This window comes from Ursus maritimus, unplaced genomic scaffold (genome assembly GCF_017311325.1).
Source record: "Ursus maritimus isolate PB19 unplaced genomic scaffold, ASM1731132v1 scaffold_19, whole genome shotgun sequence".
NCBI classification, from domain to species: domain Eukaryota; kingdom Metazoa; phylum Chordata; class Mammalia; order Carnivora; family Ursidae; genus Ursus; species Ursus maritimus.
In genome coordinates this window covers 50,039,904-50,056,190 of record NW_024424341.1, presented here as the reverse complement: position 1 = coordinate 50,056,190, position 16,287 = coordinate 50,039,904, and the positions used below count along the sequence as shown (strand labels likewise).

The 16,287-nt window shown below is 53.3% G+C and overlaps 1 protein-coding gene across 12 annotated transcripts in view; it reads right to left on the bottom strand.

Annotated features, from left to right (window-relative positions):
- CATSPERG (cation channel sperm associated auxiliary subunit gamma) overlaps positions 1-16,075 on the bottom strand; it is a 25,791-nt gene extending 9,716 nt beyond the window's left edge. For 3 of the 12 annotated variants that reach the window (XR_005835734.1, XR_005835733.1, XR_005835736.1), the window contains exons 1-16: positions 15,938-16,075; positions 14,521-14,804; positions 14,380-14,433; positions 9,655-9,799; positions 9,177-9,303; positions 8,923-8,995; positions 7,838-7,993; positions 6,265-6,436; positions 4,951-5,088; positions 3,899-3,958; positions 3,563-3,682; positions 2,938-2,988; positions 2,703-2,832; positions 2,093-2,204; positions 964-1,122; positions 763-875 (exon numbers count right to left, since the gene is read on the bottom strand). Coding sequence is in view for 8 of the 12 variants with exons in the window: in XM_040633924.1 (XP_040489858.1) it covers positions 763-875; positions 964-1,122; positions 2,093-2,204; positions 2,703-2,832; positions 2,938-2,988; positions 3,563-3,682; positions 3,899-3,958; positions 4,951-5,088; positions 6,265-6,436; positions 7,838-7,993; positions 8,923-8,995; positions 9,177-9,303; positions 9,655-9,799; positions 14,380-14,433; positions 14,521-14,736 (1,826 nt within the window). In the remaining 4 variants the exon portion in view is untranslated. Of the gene's footprint in view, positions 1-762; positions 876-963; positions 1,123-2,092; positions 2,205-2,702; positions 2,833-2,937; positions 2,989-3,562; positions 3,683-3,898; positions 3,959-4,950; positions 5,089-6,264; positions 6,437-7,837; positions 7,994-8,922; positions 8,996-9,176; positions 9,304-9,654; positions 9,800-14,379; positions 14,434-14,520; positions 14,805-15,937 lie in introns of those variants that run through there. The other 9 variants (XM_040633918.1, XM_040633921.1, XM_040633919.1 and 6 more) reach the window with 6 other exon arrangements.
- Between the last annotated feature and the right edge of the window lie 212 nt (positions 16,076-16,287).

Here is a 16,287-nt window from a genome sequence, read left to right as displayed (position 1 = left end):
CCCCCCCCCCCCCGCCCCCACCAGGCCTTCCTCCCACCTCTGCGATGCTGACTCTCCAAATCGAAGCCAGCCCTGACCTTCTTCCTCCGCCTCAGCCCCTGCTGCCCCTGGACAAATTCCCCTGGACGTCCCTGGGTCCCTCAGACCAGAGTCCTGGACCTCCTCCTAGACACTACCCCCCACCCAACTTCTTCCACCTTCTTCCACCTCCCCTGTCTCCCCGCCCCCTCTCCCAGCTGCCTCCCAGGCTCTTCCGCAGGTGACCAGAAGGCTCATTATTGAACGCAGTAAACTCTGGCCATGCAGTCCCTCCTCTTCGTCCCATCATGGCCCCCCAGGACCCTCAAGAGGAAGTCCAAGTTCCTCCCTACAATCACCAGGCTCACCCTGCTCCCAGCACTGCACTCTGTCTGCGCTGTACCCTTCTCTGTCTTGAACCCCAATCTCCTTTCCTCCTCAAGGCCTTTGCACACGTGGCTCCCCCTGCCTGGAACCCCTTCTCCATCTTATCACCTGGCTAATTCTTCCTCCCCCTTCAGCTCACAGCTCTCCCACCTCTTCCTCTTTGAGGTTCTCCCTGATGCACCCGCCTCCCCTGGTCTCGGTCAGGTCCCTCCTTTGAGCTTCCAGGGGCCTGAAGCTGCCCCATCACAGCCCTGAGGTTGTCTCTGGGGAGGACTTGCTCCCCCTCCTGGAACAGGGGCTTTGTGTGGGCAGCACCGAGGGCTCCGTGACTACCGCCACAGTCCAGAATCTTCTTACCCTTGTCGCTTCAAGAGGTAGTGATTGCCGAGCTGCTCGTACATCAGGAGCTGCTCCACGGGCACAAGCCTCTTGACGAGCCGGCCCTGCTTCTTGTCTATAAGGTACACCAGCTGCAGTGGGAAGGCAGGGCCAGGGAAGCTGCTGTGAGCGGGCCACCGCGCGGCCCCCCGTTGTCTCCCCATGACCCCCGCCTGGCACCTGGTACAGTCTGCGGTCTTCGTAGAAGAGGGTGACCATGGTCTCACTGGAGGTGTAGAGAGAGGACTGGTGCATCACCTGTAGGCTGATATACACTTCCCAGCCTTTGGACGGGAACAGCTTGTACATCCGGTAGCTGCCCTCCAGGAGGTACCAGATCTGGGGTGAGACAGCCGGCTGTGCGTGTATGGGAGGGCCGGGGGTCCTCCGATCCCTCACCCTCTGCCCAGTGTGATGGCCCTGTTCCGTGAGGGTGAGGCTCGAGAGCTTACTTCCAGCTCGGGCCAGGCGAGCTCACACACCTTCTCTCTGTGATGCCACCTCTACGTCCCAGAGCCCGACCACCTCTGCTTCCAGCCCCAACTCGCCACCATAAATGTCCTCAGTGTTTCAGTCCGCTTGAGTGGCTATTACTGGAAACTGAAGCATCCCTAACATGTACACCCCTCCAGGTTTCCTAGGGGCAAGCCCTATCTTCTCACTCTTTGCACCCTCTGGGTTCTCGCCATCCCCTTGGCCTCGGTTTCCCATCTCTGCACTGATGCCCACTCCACCACACATTTGACCATAGACCTCATCCCCTTCTGAGACTCCGCCTGGAGGATCCCTTCCAGCCTTGAGGATGCCCCTCCTCCATATGGCCTCCTCTGTGAAGCCCTCCCTGACACACACACACACACACACACACACACACACACACACACTGAACTGGAATTTCAGCAGCACCCCCTTTCTGAACTTCAGTAGGTACTGTCTTCCTCCCTGCAGCCCCGACTACTCTGAACCGTCGTTGGACTGTGACCCTGTGAGAACCAGGTGCAGGGCTGACTCAGTCACCACTGTATCCCCAGCGCTGGGTCAGGTATACAGTAAGTGCTCAACGTTTATGAAGTGAACCACATGACAGAATGAAAGAGGGCCCCCTCTGGAAATCAGATCATGACTCCGAGTCTTTCACTCTGCTCAAAGACTGGGGGGAAAATTGAGTTGCAGGGCTCTCAGCTATAAAGGGAGCTTCTGCTGCCCTTCTCTGGGGTCCCTGAGGGCGTTTCCTCCCCTGAACCCCTTTACCCTGACAGGGGGAGAAGGGAGACCCCTGGGGTTTGGCAAGAGGAGCTGGGCAGCCCACCTCCTCAGTCTCTGTGACAATAGCCGTGTCCCCGTGGAACGAGTTGACCAGGTACTTAATGGACTGTTCCTTGGGGAAATCCGCCAGGTAGATGAAGTTTTCCTTGTTGTAGCTGCAAGGGCACAGATGGGAGCTAGGGACGCCCAGGTGAGTCTCCTGCAGGATACCTGCTTCCCCCAACTCCAGGCCTAACTAGACCCAAGACCCATTTCCTCAGTTCTCTGCTAGCCTTGTAAGAACATACCAGGAAGCCTGGGTGGTCTGACCACCTGTAGACAGGAGCATTTGGCCAACCTAGCACTTTGCCAACAGCCCATAGAGCTGGCTCATGGGCCCCTAAGTTCCTGAGGGGTGAAGAGTGTCCTAACCTTTCCCCCGACAATGCCCTTCGCAAAGGCTGGGTCCTTACATCGGGTTTCATTTAAGAAAGGCCTCCCAGAGCTTTACAATGGCAGCTTCTCCATCCCAGCCCTGACCACTGCAGCCGGTGTCTTCCGCATCAGAATCCTGATAACTTCTGGACTTGGGCATACTCTGAAATCCTGATGACTTCAGAAAGGGCCCCCACCCTGATGGGACTGGGAGAGGCAGAATAGGTCCAGCCCCATACCTCTGCAGGAGGAAGTTGCCCCAGATGAACAGCAGGTTGTTATACGGGTTGTAGAACATGCCCTTGGGTACCATCGGGAAGTTGGTGTAAGACTCTGTCCCTAGGATCATCAGAAACTGCAGGCCTCGAGCTGGCCGGGACAGAGGTAGAGTGGACACAGCAGTGAGGGAAGGGTCATCTGGGCCCCTCCTGGCCCTCATCCACCTTTGAGACCCTCTCTGCCTTCCCTTCCTACCATCAGGAATGAATTCCGGAATGGTGTAGAGGATGACCAGGTTATCATTGACTACAGCCGGGGAGAACACAGCAAAATCTTCTGAGGCTCTGAGCTTTCAAAACCTGAAACTGGGCAAGTCACCAGCTCCCAAATACCCCTCCAATGGCTTCTCATTTGGGCCTGTTAGCCCTTAGGGTTTCTTTATGTAAATATGTTAGGGCACAGGATTTGCCTCCTTTGACATCTTGGCTGCAGAGTACAGTGCACAGCCTATACAACTGTACATGGCAGCCCTATTCTCTGTTCAGGTAAAATAAAAGAATAGAATAGAATAGAATAGAATAGAATAGAATAGAATAGAATAGAATCTCCTTATTGTGAGCCACAAGACCCTTCCGGATTTGGCTTCTGCTCACCCCTCCAATCTCCCTCCCTCCCCATTCTTACTCTGTTCCAGTCATATTTTTTTCTTCTGTTTCTCTATTCCACCAAGCCCTTTCTCCATCACTATCTTACCCAGCAGTGATGTGAGCAACATTTCCCTCCCCCTGTCTGCTGAGCACAGATCCCACAGACAGGCTCGAAGTTCACAATCTGGGCTCCTGCCCCTTCCCACTCAGCTCCCCCACAGCATCCCAATTACCCAAGTCGTAGCTGACCACCTGGAAATACTTCCCGGTAGTGGGGTCTTGGATCTCCACCAGCATCAGTAGATTGTAGTCACCAGCATCAAAGACAGCCCAGGTGATAGAGCAGTTGACAACTGGACAGGAAGGGGGCGGTCTGGAGCAGCCCTGGACCTGCCCCTCTCCAGGGTCTCTTGTTACCGTCACGCCCATCCCTGTGACTCTCCACCCCTCCCAAGACACCACTGTTCTTTGCCATGACCTCTCCCCTCACCTGCTTAAAGCCTTATCTGCTCTCCCACACTCTTGATCCCCCCGCCCACACACCACAGACCCCGCTGGGAGCTAGGTACCTTGTATCCCTTCGCACACAGACCGCTGCTTGGGCAGCAACTTGAAGGACACATGGCCATCTGCGGAGCAGGGCAGGTCCGTGCTCAGGCCCTTCCCAGTCCGTCGGCATCCCACCACGCCAGGTCTCCAATTGACCAGGGTCTGGTGGCCATGCCTTCCACTCCCTTAGTCGTGGGACTTCAGGGGGCGAGTCTCACCCCCTACCTGACAGTCACTCACCCCTGGCCTACCATTGTGGGTCTGTCCCTGGTCACAGTAATTGGTGCAGGTCTGGGCACTGACCCCGAATGGGCCTATCAGAGTGCACCCTGGCTTCATGCTAGAGCTAATGGAAGAGGCTGCTTTCATTCTTTTGGGATGACGCAAACTGGTGGGAGATGTGAGCCCCAACTTCCTGGACCATATTCAACCCCCAGGAGAGGAGTATCTACTTGGAAATGAAGCCAAATCTCAGGGTTCATAACAATAAACTCCTTTAGAGCATCCACTGTGTCCCTAGCACTGTCCTAAGACCTTTACACATGCCAACTTACTTAATCTTTATACCAACCCAAAGAGGTAGGTTCTAGTATTGTCATTAACCCCATTTTGCAAATGAGGATGACGAGACCAAAAAGAGAGGTTAAGTCACCTGTCCAAAGCCACAGGTGACTTGCGTTGGGCGTGTTCAAGCAGTCTCTCTCTGCTGTAATCACTATGCTACACTACCTCGCCAAGATATCGACAGAGTCCTAATCATAGACCCTGTGGGCCCCTGGATCCAGCCATGCCTGAAGACTTTGGTCTTCTCATTTATCAAGTCCGCAAATCAGGCTAAATGATTTTTGAACTGGGCTTCTGCCCTTTGCAACCAAACACATCATGAAGATATATAACACACTCAAGTCCTACTCCTAGAAATGCATAACCCTGTCCCCACTCGCGGGGACAGCCTCCTGCCTAGGACCCCTCCCGAAGGCACCTGGTGAGGGATGAGGGCCAGAGGTTAGAATTCTTGGAGGCACGAGGGTATGGAGTGCTCTCTTGGACTGCCAGAGGCCCCCATCCTTACCTGTGATGGTCCCCAAGTGGACATAGCCTTCCCGCTTGCCAGTGGTGAGGGCCATGACGTACTCCGAGCCGTTGCTATGGAAATGCACGGGGCACAGCCTCTTGATGCACTCGTTGGCCAGGACACGAACCCAGCTCCCTGTGCGGGCCAGCATGGGGCCTCAGACCCAGGTCTATAGACCTGGGACCTGACCCCCATCCATATTTCCATGGCCTTAATGGCCTTTCAGTGTGGTGTCTGAGGGGCCATTGGCATGGGGCCCAGCTGCCTTTGGGAAAATCTCCCTTGCTCATACTCTGTCTGTGAGGTACAGATTGGGCTAACCCCACCCTTGTATTCCCCTGGCCAGAGTGATGGGTTCAACTGGGCATGTGACCAAGCTGGATCAACCAGAGACAGTCCCAGCTGCCACTACTAATGGAGACATGCTCTTCCCCGGGGCCCCTGAGAGGATAAAAGCCCGTAGATGTTGGTGGAGGAGGGATCACCATGGCTACCACAAGGAGCAGCCTGTCTAAGCTCCAGTGAGCCCCTCAATCCAGCTGCACCTGAAACCAAATGCTCCTGGGTTTTTCATCTATCTAAGCCAATAAACACCCCCTTTCTTTGACTTAAGTCCATTTTAATTTGGTTCCTCCTACTGTCAAATGTCCTAAGTAAGAAACGGACAAAAATGAACCTGTTGGGAGTAAGCCTTAATGAAATATAGGTTATAATACAAATTTCCGGGACCCTATAAAATGACCTCTCTCATTTATATGGGGGAGGGGAGCTGAGGACCAGGACGGTTTGGGTATCATTTAAAAGATAAGGTTGACTCAAAAGTCTCTTTTCCTCTGTGATCAGTCTCCGTGGCTTTTCTTCTCCAACTACTCATCCCACTTTCTCTCTGTCTGCCTCTCTCTCTGACTCTCCATGCCTCTCTCCCAGCCCCCAAATTTCTCCTTTGCTATGCATGTCTCTTGGCAGGTCTTCCTCCGTCTTTCTGACACTGTGTGTGTGTGCACGTGACTTTCTCTCTCTCTCTCTCTCTCTCTCTCTCTCTCTGCTCCCTCCCTTCCCTCTCACGCCTCCCTCTCCCCTCTGCTGGTTCACAGGTCTGGAGGAAAGCCTTACCCCAGCATATAGAGGGTAGGAGAAGGCCACGTAGGGTAGGTGGCGATGATCAAGGACCTCGGAAAGTCCCTCCAATACCCCCTCCCCACCCATGGAAATTCCAGTCCCGGGCGCTTCCAGTGGATGGGTTCACTGGGGTGCCCTCCCTGGGGCTCCCACAAGCACGACCCCTTCCCTGAGATGCCAGGGGCCCCTCACCACTGCCGCGGTTGCTCTCATGGAGGGTGAGATAGGTGCCGGTAAAATAGTAGACAAGCTGATTCTGCCGAATGAAGAGAGTGCTCTCGGTGGCAATGGCATCATAGATGGTGGCAGTAAAACTGGCCTGAGGGCAGTAGAAGGAGCCTACCCAGCAACTGTCGATGTTCAACTGCAGGGGAGCAGAGTCAGTGGGAGCGGGTTTACCTTGGCTTCAGCCCCCACGTCCTGCCTTGCGGGCAGGCATCTGCTCGGACAACTGCTTGGGATGGACACACGCAGCTGCCCCCAAGGCACCGTCCCCGCTCACCGTGAAGTGGTACCTTGTGGCCACACTTCCCCAACATGGCTCAGGGAAGCAGGTGACCCAAGCCAGAGGCAGCTGGAACTTTATGTGCTCCCTGGAGTTTGGCAGTGCACAGCACACTCAACAGCACACAGCGAAATCTTCCCCAGGCCACGGTCGGATCCCAGAGATCTCATGCTTGGCCCAACCACCCCATTTTACCTTCAACACAACTAGCCAGTCACTAACACTGGCGTTATCATCGATGAACAGTGGGAAAGCACCATCAATGGAGGATTGTTGACTAAAATAATCTAAATTTAATCATGTTTCTAAAGCTTAGTACCAGTCTATAGGCAATAACTCTTTGGGGTGTTATGCACAGAATTGCATCCCCACCTCTAATTTATATGTTGAATCCCTAACCCTGCCATTAAGGAGATAATTGAGGTCCACTGAGGTCACAAGGATGGGCCCCTAATCCTATTGGACTGGTGTCCTTATGAGAAGAGGAAGAGACACCCGAGATCTCTCACTCCACTGGTGAGCACAGAGAAAAGGCTGTGTGAGCACACGGTGAGAAGACATTTGCGAGCCGAGGAGAGGCCTCCCCAGAAACCAACCCTCCCTGGCGCTTTGATCTTGGACTCCCAGCCTCCAGAGCTGTGAGATTATAAATTTTTCTCGCGGACACACAGTCTGTGGGATTTTGTTACGGCAACCGGAGCGGACGAGGACACAGGGTCAGAGGGACACATTCACCAGTTCCACGAAGAAGCAAGCAGCTAAACTCTACAGCACAAAAGGCCTGGTTTCTCCAATTGCCTGAGAAAAGGTGGTAGATGAGGGGAAGAAGGTGGAATGGGGAGCAGACTTGCAGGTGAGAAGAGTATTAAGAGACTTAACCAAACACAGTGCGTTGGTCCTGATTCAAACCAACTTTAAAAGTAAAGTACTCGTTCTGTGTGTGGCTGATGTTAACTTCTACCAAACACAGGATGATTCTATGAGGTGAATATAAAGATTGTTTGCATTTTCCAGATGGGACAGATGGGGACTCTGAGGCCCGGGTAGGTGAAATGACTTGGCCCAGGGTCACACAGCCAGGAGGTGGCCGAATCCGGACCTGGAGCCAGAGCGCCCCTTCCTGCTATCTGCCTCTCGTGGGAGCTGCTATGACTTTAGAGACTCTTTCCACAGCCCCAGGCCCTACCTTCTTTTAGAGGCTGAGGCCCAGCACCCTTCAAGAAGCCCCAGCCCACCCACCGCCTGCCCTGCGCCACTCACCTCCACGAGAAAGGAGTCAGTGAAACTGGTGTCGGTCAGCAGCACGGACTTCTCATCGGGAATGCCGCCCAGGATGAGCACAGGTGCTTGGTCCACAGTGTGCCACAGGGGCCTCGACGAGACATTCATGAAGTACCGGGGTATCAGACTGAAGATCTGGTGGGGGCGGGGGGCAAGTGGAGATGGAAGGAGGGCTACTCAGCACTCCTACCCTCCCATGGCTCCATCTCATTTAGGGTAAAAAAACTAAAGTCCTCACCTGACCCATGAGGCCACATACGATTTGTCCCTGTCACCTCTTTGACCCTATCCATAATGGGTCTCCCCCTGGCTCACTCTCTCCTGGCCACATGGACCTCTTCACTGCTTCCCAGACTCAATTGGGCACATTCCCACCTCTGAGGCTTTGCACTGGCTATTCCCTGTGTGTGAAATGCCCTTCTCCTAGTATTCACGTGCTTCGCTCCTCTCCTCCTCCAAGACTTTACTCAAATGTCCACCTTCTCGTTACGCCTTTCCTGACCATCCCATTAACTATGCAACCCTCTCCTGCACTGACCCAATCCCCTTCACCCTGAACTCTCTCCAGAGCGCTTACCCCCTGTTCACCTACTCTGGGATTTACTTGACCTCATGTTTACTGTGTGGTGTCTGTCTCTCCCACTAGAATGTCAGCTCCGTCTGCATCCGTGTGTTCACTGGTGTGTTCCCACGGTGCCACGCAGTGTGCTCAGTTAAGCACCTTCTGAATGCATGCATGCACCGCAGTGAAGACTACGGGGGCGGGAGTCAGGCCGATATCGTTTCAAGTCCCGTTCCACAGGTATGTGCTGGGAGACTGGGGGCAAGTGGCTCCATCCCTTAGGGGCCTCAGTTTTCTCCTCCTGAGAATGGGTTCCCTCCCAGGGTCCTTGTGAAGACTGAACGTGGTCGCACATTTAGTGGGGCACGTCACCCCAGGCCTGGCGCAAGGGTAGCACTCTGGAAGTGGGGTCTGCCACTTGTCTGGGAAGTAATTGGGGCCCTAGCCCACTGTCTTTAACCCACGTTTTCTACCATGTTTCTCTACTGTCCGGGCCCCTCACCTCATTTCCCACAGTGAAATGGAGGGTGTTGTCTTGCTGTCTCTGTAAGAAGCCGTTGATGTTCACCTGAAACCTGGCAGCCGGTGTGGACAAGCACAGGCGAGGGTTCTAGCTTCAGGGGCTCCTGGCATAGCACACAATCACCTCCCTACCCTGTTCCCTCCCTTTGGTCTCCTCCTGGCTTCTTGGGGGATCTGGAGATGCGGAAGTCCCTCCCAGAGTCTACCCCCCGCCCCGGGCTTGGGAAAGGGCACCTTTTATTGGGAATGAAGGGCCCCAGGCCATTGCTGCTGACATCCACTCGCATGACCACGCTGCCGTTCTTGATGGGCATGGGCGTGTACCAGCTCATGACACACATCTCGTCCGCGGTGCACTGCTCTGCTGGTCGGCACTGGACGCTGAGGCTGCTGGCGCCTCCCAGGGGCACCCCCCAGGCCACAGTCCACGGGGATCTCCCTGGACCTCCCCATGCCCCCCTCTAGGCCATGGATACCACTGGGGCCTCTATGTGGTCCTCTCTAGGCCACGGACCCTGCTGAGTCCTCCCTCTGCCCCCTTCCAGGTCATAGACCCCACTGTGGCCCCCCCAAACTCCCACAACCCTGCCAGGCCATGGGCTCCTCTGAGGATGTCAGCCTCCCCTCAAGGTCATGGACCCCGCTGAGGCCCCCAGCAAGATCCCCACACCCTTGCCAGTCTGTGGCCCCTCCAGGTGCCCCCCAGGCCCACCTTTGTCGCGGAAGGGGGCTGCTTCCATCTGGATTTGCAGCTGCTCTATCTTCCAGTGATGGAAGTTGACTGGGGACTGGAAGGTCACCAGCACCATGGGCTTCAGCCCCGTCAGGTGGCCCTTGCGGACCTGGGCCTCGGAGGACTGAGGGCAAGATGGCCCCACAGGTGTGTACTTAAGAGAGGCTCTGGGTACCCCTGCCTCGAGCCCATCTTTAGCAGCCCATCTTCTCAGACTAGGTGGGAGAAGAGACTCTCCACCACGAGAAGGTCAGAGAACATGGTCTAGGTTTGGGGCTGGGGTGGGGACAGGCCACGCTAGGAGACCGGCAGAGGAGCTAGGGGCTGTGAAGGGAGTCACAGGAGAAGGTAAGGCCAGAGCCATTGTCTTCAGACAGAACTTGGATGTAGGGAATGCACAGGGCATCGCAGCATGGGATAAGCAGAACTGAGCAAGTGGGAATGAACCTGGCACCCAGAGCTGCCAGTAGCCTCTTCCCTCACACTTCAGGGGTTCCCAGTCCCACTCTTGAGGCTTCTACCCTCCCTGCAGAAATTTGACTCTCTGCCACCCCCACCAGTCAGAGGATAGCCAGGTTTTGGAGCTGGAGCCTGTGGGTGAGGGTGGGACAGGGCAGTTACACAGAAAGGAAGAGGGAAGGAGCAGGAGGACATAGCCGGGGACATAGCCTCCCAGAAATTCCAGGGTCTTGGCTAGGTGGAGAAAGGGAGGCAGGGCTTACAGTGGAGATGAAAGGAGGGAAGGAGAAGGGTGTGCCAGGTGTATGGAACAGCATAAGCAAAGGCTTAGAGGCGTCTCCAAGAGAAGGCTACACTCAAGCAGCCTTCTTGGGTGGAGGGTAGGCTGTGAGACCAGGGAGAGAGATTTAATGGGTTCAACCAGGGGCGCCTGGGTGACTCAGTCAGTTGAGCATCTGCCTTCGGCTCAGGTCATGATCCCTGGGTCAGGGTCCTGCCATCGAGCTCCATATTGGGCTCCCTGCTCAGCGGGGAGTCTCCCTCTCCTTCTGCCCCTCCCCCCACTGGCACTCAAGCAGGTGCGCACGCGTGCGTGCGTATGTGTGTGTATGTCAAATTAATAAATAAAATCTTTGAAAAAAATTAATGGGTACAACCACCTTTGCACAGGCCTTCATCGGCTCAGCCAGGGCCCTTTCAACCCTGCCAACTCTACCTGTCCCAGCCCTACTTCTGTGTCTTTTCTGTCTTTTTTTTTTTTTTTTTTTTAAGGAGGCTCCATGCCCAGCGTGGAGCCCAACATGGGGCTTGAACTCACAACCCAGAGATCAAAACCTGAGCTGAGATCGAGAGTTGGATGCCTAACAGACTGAGCCCCCCAGGTGCCCCTGGGGTTTTTCAACCGCAGGGCAGCAGGTGCCAGTGAGGCAGGGCTCTTCCATTCAGGCAACAGTGACCCTGGTCCTGTCCACCCTCAACTCCTGCCTAGGCACCGGACAGCCTCCTCACTGTCTCTCTGCCCCCATCCTCTCCCTAACACAGCAGGAGGGAGCCTGGGAACACCTAAGTCAGATTAGGCGCTCCTTTGCTCAGAACCTTCTCATGGCTCCTCCATCTCACTCAGAGCAGGGGCTGTGTCCTCACTCTCCCCGGGGTCACTTCCGTCCCCTGTCTCCTTCCACTGTGCCCCCATTCATGGCTCTTCACACACAGCAGCCTCTGTCCTACTACAGGACCATTGCATTTGTTGCGTTAGCCTCTCCCTTGGCCTGGGGTGCTTTCCCCCAGTCTCCTCAATCCCCCATTTTCATCACTCAGTTCTCTGCTCAAGCCTCCTCAGAGACCTTCCCCAACCATTCCTTAACACCATCTTTTCTAATATATCACATTTTATTTTCCTCTTTGCACTGATTACTCTTCGGAAATTAGTTTATGTATTTACTTGCTGATTTGCTTCTCTGGTGGCCTGAATCCATAAGAAAAAACTAGCCATGGGGCGCCTGAGTGGCACAGCGGTTGAGCGTCTGCCTTCGGCTCAGGGCGTGATCCCGGTGTTATGGGATCGAGCCCCACATCAGGCTCCTCTGCTATGAGCCTGCTTCTTCCTCTCACACTCCCCCTGCTTGTGTTCCCTCTCTCGGTGGCTGTCTCTATCTCTGTCAAATAAATAAATAAAATCTTAAAAAAAAAAAAAAAAGAAAAACCTAGCCATGCTGTTAATCATTATATGCCCCATGTTGTTTAAAAAAAAAAAAAAAAAAGGATCTGACTCATTGTAGGTGTTGAATGGCCAGATAAAGGTATTATTATCACACTTTTACAGATAAGGAGAGAAGATTCATGGAGTAAAACTCTCTGACCAAGGTCACACTCTACAAACTTGTTGCTAGCATTCACTGAGCTCTTTCTATGAACCAGACACTGTGCTAATTGCTTCACACATATTCAATAATTTTGTGAAGTGCATATGATCACTATAGAATCCTTGATAAAGATGAGGAAATGTTGATACAGAGACGTTAAGTACTTTTCCAGAGATCACAGTTATTATGTAGCATAGCTGGGATTTGAACCCAGGCAGCCTGGCTTCAGAGCCCAAAGTATCAACTATCATGCCATACCTCCTCCAAGTAAATGTTAGTCAATGGCAGGTTCAAACTCAGGTCTGCTGCTTCCAGAACTTCAGTTCTAGACCACAACATTCTACTGTCCTCAAAAAGCTTACTTGAGCCAAAACAATCTTGGCAAAGAACAACACAGTTGGAGGATTCAAACTTTCTGATTTGAAAACTTACTATAAACCCACAGGAATCAAGACTATGTGATACTGGCATATGGGCAGACATACAGAGCAATGGAATAGAATTATACCCAGAAATAAACCTTTACAGTTATGGTCAATTGATTTCTGTTGTTGTTGCTGTTTAAAGATTTTATTTATTTATTTGAGAGAGAGAGAGAGAGAGAGAATGAGCAGTGAGGAGGGGCGGAAGGAGAGAGAGAGAAGCAGACTCCCTGCTTAGCAGGAAGCCCAATGTGGGGCTCAATCCCAGGACCTGGAGATCATGACCTGAGCCACCCAGGTGCCCCGGTCAATTGACTTCTGACAATAGTGCCAAGACAATTCACTGATACACATGATAATGGGATACGGGATATTCACATGCAAAAGGTGGACCCCTACCTCACACCACACAAAAAAATAACTCAAAATGGCTCAAACACCTAAACATAAGAGTTAAAACTAAAAAACTCTTAGAAGAAAACATGGAAGTCCATCTTCATGACCTAGGCATAGCCCTCTTAAGACAACACCAACAGCACAAGCAACGGAAGGAAAAAAACTGTTAAACTGGACTTCATCAAGGTTAAAAACATTGGTGCTACTTTATGGTCTGTGAATTACGCCTCAATAAACATAAAACCTTGGTGCTTTAAAGAACACCATCAAGAAAGTTAAAAGACAACCCACAGAATGTGACAAAATATTTACAAATCTTATATCTGATAAGGAACTCGTATCCAGAATATATAAGGAAATTTTACAATGCAACAATAAAAAGACAACCCAATTTGGCAAAGGATTTGAATAGGTATTTCTCCAAAGAAGATAGATAGTTACTGGTGAGCATATGTTCAACATCAAGAGTCATGGAGGGAAATGTAACTCAAAACCACAATGAGATACCACCTCACACCCTCATCTTTTGGCTATAATCAAAAGATGAACAAGTGTTGGTGAAGATGGAGAGAAACTGGTACGCTCCCTCACACACTGCTGATGGGAGTGGAAAATGGTGCAGCTGCTTTAGAGAGCAATCAGGCAGTTCTTCGGAAGTGAAACAGAGTCAACATTAGACCCAGCAATTCCATTTGTAGGCACTTACCTAAGAGAACTGAAAACATATATCGACAGAAAAACTTGTATACACATTTATAACAGCATTGTTCATAATAGCCAAAAAAGTGGAAATCACCCAAATGTCCATCAATTAATGAATGGATAAACGAAATGTAGCATGCCCTTACAATTAAATATTATTCAACCATTAAAAGGTAAACATTGATACATGTCATGGCACCGGCGAGCCTTAAAAGTGTGCTGAGCAAAAGAAGCAAGGCACAAAAGGCTGCCTATTGGACAACTCCATTTATAGAAAATGTCCAGAATAAGTAAACTCATAGGAACAGAAAGTAGATCAGTGGTCTCCAGAGGCTGAAGGATGGGGGTACCGGGTTTCTTTTTATGGTGATGAATGTGGTCTATAATTAGTGGTAATGCTGGCACAATTTGTTAATATGTTAAAAACTATTAAACTGTCCACTTTAAGTGGTGAATTTTATGATACATGAGTTACATCTCAATCTTTTAAAAATATTTATCTATTTATTTTAGAGAGAAAGAGAGCAAGAGAGAGAGGAGGGGGAGGGGAGAGGGAGAGGGAGAGAGAGCCCCAAGCTGACTCTGCTCTGAGAGTGGAGCAGAGGTGGGGCTCACATCCCAAGCCAAAACCAAGAGTCAGACGCTCAACCTACTGAGCCACCCAGGCGCCCCATCTCAATTTTTTTTAATGGAAAAAAAAAAAAGCTTACTTGAGCACCTACTATGTGCCTGGTAGGATACTGGGAATCTTCTTGAATCCTTAGGGTCACCAAGGTCTGGTGGTGACACCACTATTAAAATGTTAGAGATTGGGGAAACTGAGGGCCACACAAATGAGCTCACCCCCCCCCACACCCACTTACCTCTCCATTGCAGGAGTAGTTGATCTTCAGGTAGTATGGGAAGCTCAGGTATTTCTGCAAGAAAAAGTTGGGCAAATGTCCAGAGCCCAGCGGGGTGCCAATCTATGACCTCTCCCATTCACCTGACCCCAGTCCCCTCACCTCTCCCTGGTCGGTGGGTGCATCCACCAGCGGGGTGAACACACTGTCCAGTGTCTCCAGGGGCTCTTGATCAAAGAAGCGGTCGCTCATGCCATTCTTGCCTACCCTCTCGAACTTGTTCAGGACAACCTGCCAGGTGCACTCCTGGATATCCTGGATCGCCCACAGCCTCCACGATGCCAGTAGCACCGCCAGTAGTGCCCACAGAGCCCGCATGATTCGGAGTTTCGGCCACGAAGGGCCAGCAAGGTACACCGCGGGGCAGCGTGCAACGTGACTCGAACCTGGAGAGGGGGTCAACACCTGCCAGCCAGACTGCGCCCGAGAGCGGCCTTCCGAGATCCTACCAAGTTCCTGCGCTTTGCCCAGCCCCTGCTTCTCGCCCCACCTCTACTCAGACTTCTGGCTCCACCCTTGCTCTTACTCCTGGCCCCGCCCCTGCACTTGCTGGCCCCGCCCCCGCTCTTGCTCCTGGCTCCGCCCCTGCACCTGCTCCCGGCCCCGCCCCCACTCTTGCTTCTGGCCCCGCCCCTGCTCTTGCTCCTGGTTCCGCTTCTGCTCCAGACTTCGCCCCTGACCCAGATGCTGCACCTGCTCCTATTCTGGATCCCACCTTTATTTTTACTCCAGGTGCCCCCTCTACTCTTGCTCCTGGACACGCCCCTGCTCCTAGTTTCGCCCCGCCTCCTCGCCTCACCCCTTAACCTTGAGCCATACTTGTTCTTTGCTCCGCCTCTGCTCTGCATCCCTCCCCTACTCTTCACCGGGTCTCTGTTTCTGTTTCTGGCTTTGGCTGTGCCCCACCTATTTTCCCCAGTTCTGCTACTCTCTCTGGTCGTGCACTTGCACTTGCACTTGCACCTGCACCTGGCTCCGCCCCCACCACTTGCCCCGTCCCCCCACTTCTCTTCGCATCTCCCCTTTCTCTTGGCCCGGGCCCTGCCTTGGTACTGCGTCCTGTATCTAGCCTCTCCCTTTTCCGGTTCCTGGGCCCAGACTTTCTCCACGTCCCGCCCCTTTCCCTGTCCCCGCCCCTGTTTCTCGCCTGGAGCTTGCTCCTCTGTCGGCTTGCCTTCTTTGCTCCGCCCTCGATCCTGTGTCTGTCCTTGTTCTTCAACCCGCCCCTTATCGATCCGCCTTTTCCCCTGGTCTTTGGAGAGCAGTTCTTCTCGAGCCTGCCCCTCACCCCGCCCCCTCGTAGAACCACGCCCATTCTCCTTAGATACCCTCTCTTTGCCTCGGGATCTGTCCTCTCCCCTGGCCTTCCCCTCGCTCCGCGCCTTCTCCTCGCCCTGCATCTTTTTCTTGTTCCACGAGGGCGCTATCTTGTCGGTCAGCACCTTCTCGGTCCTCACCATTCCCCCGAACCGCGACACCTTTTGGCCCCACACTCCCTTCTCACGACCCTTTTCCATACCCCGGACAGCTACCGGCTCCACGTCCCGCCTCTTATAGCCCCGCACCTACTCATCTCCTCGCTTCTTCTCTTGGCCTCTCCTTTCTCGTCGCCCCGCCCTTTCTCCGCCCCTCCACTCCCCTCCCTTTCTCTTGCCTCTCCCCTTCTCACCTCCCCCTCCTCCCTCCCCTTCTCTCCGCCCCCCGCCCCCCGCATCCCTCCCTGGGGTGGCCCCAGGTACCTCCCTCTTCTCCCCCGCCCCGCGGTACCAGTCACTTAGTTGAAACCGGTCAACCGTCACTTGGCCGCTCCGGTCCCGCCCCTCTTGCCCGGTTTCAAAATGGCCGCCCAGACTTCCACAACCGATTTCC